General features: G+C 35.6%; 1 protein-coding gene across 1 annotated transcript; it reads right to left on the bottom strand.

Annotated features, from left to right (window-relative positions):
• Positions 1–793: 793 nt before the first annotated feature.
• On the bottom strand, positions 794–6,593 carry LOC134259700 (asparagine synthetase [glutamine-hydrolyzing]-like). Its single transcript, XM_062742289.1, has 9 exons — positions 6,320–6,593; positions 5,777–6,017; positions 5,456–5,629; positions 5,261–5,353; positions 5,047–5,174; positions 4,843–4,969; positions 1,801–2,008; positions 1,399–1,636; positions 794–1,236 (listed from the first exon to the last, which is right to left on the bottom strand). Exons 1-9 carry the CDS (start codon positions 6,566–6,568, stop codon positions 1,036–1,038), a joined length of 1,659 nt encoding a protein of 552 aa, XP_062598273.1. The 5' UTR covers positions 6,569–6,593; the 3' UTR covers positions 794–1,035.
• Positions 6,594–8,727: the final 2,134 nt, after the last annotated feature.

Here is an 8,727-nt window from a genome sequence, read left to right on the forward strand (position 1 = left end):
TTTAACCAACTTTTGAAGAATGTTCCTTACGACTTTTGATTTAGAAGAGATAGGACTTTCATATTTGACAGGTGCATTACCTGTGGCACGATATTTCCGAGCATGCTATGGTTTATGACTTTTTTCCGAAACACCCCTAAAAACTTTGGTGAAAATTGTTGAATGACATATGAAAGGGCGTTCATCATATTTGACACAACTTAAATAATGCCATATTACTCAGTACCCACAAAGAAACCGAAAGCGGGGGACCACAATTCTTTGAATTTGCTTGTTAAACTAGATTTCACTTCGCATTGTTCCTTCATCAATTCATACACGTAAGGCTGACGGCGGGTGTGACAGGTCGACAGCGGCTCTGCTTACTCCTCCTGGGCACCTGCTTACTCCTCCTGGGCACCTGCTTACTCCTCCTGGGCACCTGCTTACTCCTCCTGGGCACCTGCTTACTCCTCCTGGGCACCTGCTTACTCCTCTGGATTTTCCAGGGGTCCGAGTTTTTTGCCTTCTTCACAGATTTAAAATGATTATGATTTTTTTTAGATTGGTCTTTTTTTTTATATTTTCAACTTTTTACATAGAACGAGCACTTGTCTGAAGATTCAGGAAACATATACAAAATAGCCATAACGATCTTTAACGCATCTGTGGTCTCCGAAGACAATATAAATGTTGTCAACGGGGAACTCAAACACCCTTATAATATCAGCTTCAGAATATTTATAGTAAATCAGAAAATATCCCGCTTCTATTTTTATCGAAGACGAAGTTTCTATGATATCAAAAAGTCTAGTTTTAAACTATCATGAGGAAATTCTTTATTTTAATTAAGTTTTTGAGATTCTGATTCACACTATACTTCTGAAATATGTTGTATGATCTAGAATATATTCGTAAAAATAGGTCAATATACTAGTAATATCCATGGAATTTTTGCATTGCTAACTTTAAACAAGGTTGCAGAAATCCATTTAACATGAACGTATTTATCAGAAGCCTGCTTAAACTCCATTCACTTATAAAGCTGGTGGTTAGCTACTCATGTTTATAGTGTTTGAGGGTTCTAGCGGAGGGATCAGTGGTCTCCGTCCATCTGGGCATCCAAAAGTAAGGTATCCACTCGGCCCGCCCTGGGTAAAACTTCTCAAAGAGTTTCCTATAGTACAGAGCCTCCTTCGTCAGCGGAGTGTTGTGTGGGTATACAGCAGGTGCTTCCTGCAATTCCTTGTCATTTATCTGTTGGTAAATATAGTATAAAAGTTTTAGGAATTAGACTTAAATACTCGTCATGAAAAGACAAGTCACTCTAGTTTTTATAATTCTGTCTCCCAAATGATTCGATAAGCAAGAACATGCTCTACGTATATATATAAAGAAAATATATTCAGCAATAATGACCTGATCGCAAAGGTGGTCCTGGAGAATTTCATACCATGACCTTTTTACACTTGAAATACCATCACTGAAAGCCTCCTTCGGTCTCCATAATATGTTGTGTGGCAATAATTCTGTTTTGTCAAAGGCTGCTCTGAGTAGATACTTTTCTATGCTGCTACGTGGTTGTCTTTTTTCCGGTGATAGTGAAAGTATATAGCTGCTGAGTCGATGGTCCAAAAAGGGAACACGAATTTCCATGCTTTTAAATAATTTTATAAAATGATATCTTAAACTGTTATTAAAAACTAAAAAAAAGCGTTTTATTATTTCATATTTCAATAGGTGAAAGAAAGACAATTTTAAAATTAAGAATTATAATTGTGTATAATATGTATAATATATAAATGATAATAATAAATTTACCCCCAGGCTGCGGTGGACCTGTCCCCTCGCAGTACATCATACATATACAGGTCCTTACAGAGCCGCCTGCTCTCTATGTCTGCCTCCGTGGCGGAGGGGGCCTTGTGGAAGTATATATAACCTTGCATCACTTCGTCTGCCCCCTCCCCGGATAAAATTACCCGAGTGTCAGTTTTCTCCATTATGTATTTACTAAGCAAAAACATTCCTACAAAAAATATGTTATTCTTTATAACTCGCCATGGATTCATTTGAATAAAATAAATTCATCTATATTAGTAACATTTAAGGATCGATTCTTCTCATACTTATTGTATTTAAAAAGTAATGAAATGTCCAAGGATTAAAGTTTATGAAAATGAAAGGGATTTATAAATAAAAATGACATATCCCACTGTATACTAAAAAGATATGGGATATGCCATTTTTAAAACGTGCATAATATCAAATTTCCGTGACAATCTTGTGTATATAGAGCAGAAAGGTTTACAAACAAACAAGAGGCCCATGGGCCACATCGCTCATCTGAGTAATTTGGGTGATGCAGTTCTTAACCAGATTTTCCCCACTTGTTATACCTATTGTGCCCCCCTCCCCCTCCCCTGTCATGATTTTAATACTTTAGAATCTACACTACCCCAAGATGCTTCCACATAAGTTTCAGCTTTTCTGACCCAGTGGTTCTTAAGAAGTCGATTTTTAAAGATTTTTCATATATATTTGTATGTAAAACTTGGATTCCCTATTGTGGCCCCAACCTACTCCCGGGGGTCATGATTTGAAGAATTTAGAATTTACACTACCCAAGGATGCCTCCAATAAAGTTTCAGCTCCACTAGCCCTGTGGTTCTTGAGAAGAAGATTTTAAAAGATTTCCCCTTTATATTTCTATGTTAAACTTGGATTTCCTATTGTGGCCCCACCCTTACCTTGGGGATCGTGATTTTCATAAATTAAAATTAACACTACCCAAGGATGCTTCGATATAAGTTTCAGCTTTCCTGGAACAGTGGTTCTTGAGAAGAAGATTAAAAAGTTTTTTCCTCTATATTTCTATGTAAAACTTGGATTCCCTATAGCAGCCCCGCCCTACCCCCAGGGGCCATGATTTTAACAATTTAGATTTCAAACTACCCAAGAATGCTTCCACATTAGTTTCAGCTTTCCTGGCCCAGTGGTTCTTGAAGGGAAGATTTTTAAAGATTTTTTAATATATTTTTTTGTAGAACTTTGATTCCCTATTATGGCCCTGCCCTACCCCCGGGGGTCATGATTTTGACAATTTAAAATCTACACTACCCAAGGATGCTTCCACATACCGGTAAGTTTCGGCTTTCCTGGCCCAGTGGTTCTTGAGAAGAAGATTTTTTAAATGACCGCATCCTATTTTTGTCTTTTCTTGATTATCTCCCCTGGTAAGGGGACTTGGCCTTTCATTTTTACAATTTTAACTTCCTTTTACCCAAGAATGCTTTGTACCAAGTTTGGTCAAAATTGGCCCAGTGGTTCTTGAGAAGAAGTCGAAAATGTGAAAAGTTTACAGACGGACGGACGACGGACAAAATGTGATCAGAAAAGCTCACTTGAGCCTTCGGCTCAGGTGAGCTAAAACTAAAAATTAAAACTGAGCACTGAAAAAAAAACGTTACTGGTATAGATCGACTCAACCGCCTATGAACCAAATAGACCGAGGTCCCATGTCGCAGTACATGCTGGCACGAAAAAAAGAATGACTGCTTCATGGCCCTGAGTACCGAGTATATTGTAACAGATCGTCTTGCATCGAATTGCGTCAGCCATATGGTCTAACAGCCTCAGGCAAATTGATTCTTGGGTCCGACAAAACACATATTGCCCTCGAACACAGATTTATATAGGACACAATTTTCAAAGGTACCGTAAAACAATATACACTTATTGACGGTGTTCGAGGGCCACATGTCATAGGTCGGATCCAAGAACCAAACTGTTTGGTTCGAGGGTAGACAAAACATATTTTGCCCGAGAACACAGACAATAAATGATTTGTTATACCTTTTCCTTTTTATTCTGGCATATTATTTTGTTATAGCATTAAAACTTGTATGGCAAAATATCGATTTTTTTATGCCTGGTCATTAAGTCGAATATTAAACAGGATATATACGTATTTTTCGACGTTGTCAAAAAGTTCGAGACCAAAAGTCGTGAACTATTATTTAATATAAATATTATACAAATCACTGCGATTATTCGCGAAACATTCACTACAAAGAAATAATTTGCATAAAAGTTCTTAAGAAAATGCTAGACCTTCCTCTTTGAATTGTTTTTAAAATTAATGTTTTGTTGTTTGTACTGACTGTTCACTTGAAGTTGAAGATCTAAATAATAAAACTGAATTAAATGTAAATATATCGAGAGAAAAAAATTGAAAATTAAATACGTAAATCCAATTAATTTTCTGAATTAAATGTAAATATATTAAATGTAAATATATCAGTATGTGTTTTGATGTTGTTGAGAGTTTCATAATCAAAAAAAAAAAAACATAGCTTTAAATATCAATTCATTAATACAGTATGTGTTTTGATGTTGTTGAATTTAGATCCAGTTTCATAATCAATTCATTAATACAGTAAGTGTTTTAATGTTGTTGAATTTAGATCCAGTTTCATAATCAAAATTCCACGACGCGCCTCAACGGATTCGTAGGATCTAATTGTTCAGCATCTTCGGGATCATTCTAATTTTATCGTTGAATACATGATCCCCCAAGGTTGTTCGTTAAACCCCGGACCAAATTTTAACGTTACACCGGGTTACGTTCCCCGGTCAAATGAAGTAACGAGTTTTCCAAGAGTTAAGCGGCACAAACTAATATGTCGTACGCCGGTTTGACAAATGCAGTCCTACGCAGTCTGAATTTGCTGCCACCAATCCACAAGTGATGCGCCTCGATATGCGTGAAAATTTTCGAAGGTGAGGAGAAGTTAACAAACACAAACAATACCTTTCAACTTCAAGTTTTTCTATAATAAATCTGAGAGTAAAATGACATACCAACAGATGCTCTGACTGTTGTAATGTCATAACTCTCCAGGTGAAATATGACTGATTCCAGACACTCAATGCCCTCATCTGGAGTAAATACAATCTCGTGGTGCTCAGTCCCTATGTGGTTAGCAACCTGTGTAAACAACGCCATTATTATAACAGACATTACATTTTAACTTGATAATGTCATAGTGAAATTCATACAAGTACCTTCCTTGCCGCTAACAAATCTGGGCTCCCTTCCATACCGATAGAAAATGTTTGTATGGGATACTTAATTCCAAGCTCTTTGGCTTTTCTTGCAAATAAAGCAGAAACTAAACTAGAATCAAGACCACCTACAAGTAGGAAAGATAAAAATTCGGTATCCACACACAGAAAAAGACGTAGAGTGAATTTTTACTAGTATGTACTTGGTGATTACCGGACAACAAGCAGCCGATCCGCCTTTCTGCCATAGTCCTCTTCTGTACTGCAGCCTCCAGCAGATCTCGTATGCTAGCGAGAATGTCATCATCTACGTTAAATTCATCTCAATTGAAATTCACTGCATCAAGTTACATATGTATATGCCAACACAATATTCATTATTGTTTTTTTTTTTTGCAGAATTACAAACCTCTAGGATTAACTATTGTTTTATATGCTGGACATTCTCCAATTTTATTGAAACGTGTAGTGTTTATATATGTAGCCCTTCCATTCAAATCGAGGCTATATGCTTCCACATGACCAGGAGGGAAAGGTGTTATCTCTACATCGCTATCGGACACCTGTTTTAAGGGCATCAGACCTACGAAAAAAATAACTATTTAGCCCGAAAATCTAAGCATTCTAAACAATTTACAAGAAGCTGTGGATATTTACCACATATATGATTCTTATTCTCGAAACTACTTCATTTAATATGCTCTGTACTTTTGATTCTGTATAAAGTTACCTTTTGCTTCTGAGCAGATGGCGAGGAATTTCTTATCTTCTATATAAGCTTTGAACAATGGTCTAACGCCAAATGTGTCCCGACCTACGTATAGCTTGCGTTCTGCTGTGTCTAAGATGATGAAGGCGAACACGCCGTCCAAATGTTTTGCGGCATACTCAGCGCCTCCATGAGCGTACAGGTGAATAATAACCTCCCCGTCACACTCAGTAGAGGTGTCAAAGTTAAACTGCTCCTCCAGCTTTATTAAAAGTTATGATAGAATCAGTATTTTGGTAAAATCGGGTAAACTGAATCTTGAAACAAGAATGATTGTCAATATGAATTTGAAAGTTCTTAATTTTATTTTTTTTGGGGGGGGGGGGGGGGTGCTAGTGGTTTCATATTATAATTAATTAGACCTCTCTAACTGTTGCTCTTTGAAAGAAAAAAACCTGAGATTGTTTTTAATAGATTGGCTTATCAATGTAAGATATTAAAATGATTGACTTAAATTCTCTCAAAATATACCATTTATTTCATCTAGAGAACTTGTACACTTACAAGTTTATGGTTATAAATCTCTCCATTGTACATCAACCAGATGTGTGGATACTTAAAAACTCTCATGGGTTGCATTCCCGCTAAATCGTCAACGATGGATAACCGGTGGAAGCCGAGGGCACAGTTTGGGAAGTGATGGATCGTTTCCAGTCGGAAGGCATCCGGCCCTCTGTGGGTAATCTTATGTGCAGCGTTACATTGGATGGCAACATCATCATCGCTTCCGAATATAGCCCATATCCCGCACATGACTGATGCCGCTTAATGCTTCTTCTTTTGTTGGTATCCTTTTGCAAGAACCTGGTTATTGAAAACAGAATTGAACAAAGTATGTTTGTTCCTTTGTGTGCAATAGCTTCAAATAAACTGCAGCATTTTCAGGAATTGATCTTTGAATACCTTTATCATTAAATTACATTTGATGTCTTACAGATATACTACAGGGCGCGAAGACGGACATCATAATCAAGTGTTGGGGAAAAAAACTATCCTTGTGTCATTTGCACCATTCTTGAAATACTAAAATACTAATGAGTTGGCCTACATAGCTAAAATATTGAATAGTGCACTGTTAAAGTTTTCCCACTCTGTTAAGTCTCTGATAATTGTTTTCAAGGCTGCATTTTTTCTCACAATTCATCGAGTTACGATATTATTGTTGTGGTCATGAAAAGAGACTGAGTGTTAATTATGTCTTAAAAATGCTTGTTCATTAAATATATTTAAAGCTTTTTTATAGGACTTGAACCCGGTAACTTTTGCTTACGGCCTTGAAATGATATGATGATAATTCATATAGCTAATTTCAGATACTAATAATATGATTTATTCCTTAGAAAGCCATTTTAAAAATATTTTTATAGTATTTCTGAAATAATTTTATAATGTTATATAAAGAGATTTCTTTGAAATACCTGTAAATGTGTATAGCAAATAGCACCTAGTTTGTATTTACAAAGTTTAAAGCTCTCGACAAAGGGAATCTTATAAAAATATCTTTAAAAACACCTATTTAAAGTCATCTGCGAGAGAATATTGCAATATTTCAGAAGAAATTTGTTTACAAAAATCAAGAGAAGTTTATGTCAAGGGTTTAAATACTTTTAAGAAAATAAATGCAAGCGAAGTATATAATTAGAGTTTGTAGTACTTACACTAGGGAAGTGTGATCCTGTATAGGATATAGAGAATGTTAACACAGGATAATGATGCAACATTACAGATATATATACAATGGTAGCAGGAATCATGCTTTCACAGCGTGGTAAAAACATGGTTCTGTTTATATATAGAATCGTTTTCCATGATGTTTAATTATACAACCTCAGTTTTAAAAGCTCGAGTCGCACCAGTGAACAAGTTGGTCGCATAATCAAACTAAAATCTATGGAGGACTAGAATTTTCATTAAAGAAGAAAAAAATTTAGATTCTCACAAAAGCATTCATGATAGTTTATTAAAACGTATCCGTATGTTGTACGTGTATAACCAAAATCAGATTATTTTTCACGCTTTAGTTTTTAGGACATTGCCTCTGTTCTATGCTCCCCCCCCCCTCCTCCCTACAACAACAATATAATTGAGCCTGCAATCTAGCTAGCAAATATACAAATACAGGCGTTGTAAAAACCTTCGATTTACGCCGCCGCTTTTGTTGTTGCTTACTTCAGGTATTATTGTCCCCCGCTTTCACTGAAAGTGGGGAATATTAATTTGGGTCTGTCTGTCTGTCCGTCTGTATTTCTGTCTATCTGTCTGTAACACTTTCGTTTCCGCGCGATTATCTTTCGCAATGAATAAAAATGTGATTTTGAAAAAAAATGCTCATTGAACTCTTATAAGTATACTTAGTGCAAGATGTACAGATTTCTATATGCAGAACTTTAATATGTTTTATTAATATTTTGAAAATAGCTTTGAAATAATTTTTTTTAAAATTCCATTTCCATCTACTTGGTTAACGTAACATACAATTCCGAAATGAAAAGAAATGAATGTCGGAAATTAAACTTTAAAAATTTTTAGAAATGTTATGCAGATTTGCGGAAATGAAATGCAGCGAATTGATTATACATGCACAATGATAAAGCGTAAATCACCTTCTTCTCTGACGTGGTTAATCCACTCATTTTCTTCTTAAAGAATTGATTGGTTGAAAGTATGTAGTTTTATGTCCAGTTCGAGAATTTTAAATCCCGAAATTTTGATTGGCTAAAAAATTAAAAATCTGTTTCTTAAATTACATCGGAAAAATATCGTACCGTTTACGAAAACGAGACGTAATTTTTTTTTATTCAAGTGCTGCAATATTTTAAAAACACTGGAATTGAATTTCAAATCTACTCATTTTTTTTTAAATTGTGCTCTCTGCCCGGGATAAGCACCATTTCATGGTGTAAGTCAACTTT

The sequence above is a fragment of the Saccostrea cucullata genome, unplaced genomic scaffold (assembly GCF_032062105.1).
Source record: "Saccostrea cucullata isolate Sc308-1 unplaced genomic scaffold, CSIRO_AGI_Scuc_v1 ctg1208, whole genome shotgun sequence".
Taxonomy (NCBI): domain Eukaryota; kingdom Metazoa; phylum Mollusca; class Bivalvia; order Ostreida; family Ostreidae; genus Saccostrea; species Saccostrea cuccullata.

Excerpts from the sequence above, each read along its gene's own strand:
- LOC134259700 (XM_062742289.1), bottom strand. The coding sequence starts at position 6,568 with ATGTGCGGGATATGGGCTATATTCGGAAGCGATGATGATGTTGCCATC. Across the intron at positions 6,018-6,319 it reads AGATTTATAACCATAAACTT|CTGGAGGAGCAGTTTAACTT; the intron begins GTAAGTGTACAA and ends CTTTTAATAAAG. Across the intron at positions 5,630-5,776 it reads CATCTGCTCAGAAGCAAAAG|GTCTGATGCCCTTAAAACAG; the intron begins GTAACTTTATAC and ends TTTTTTTCGTAG.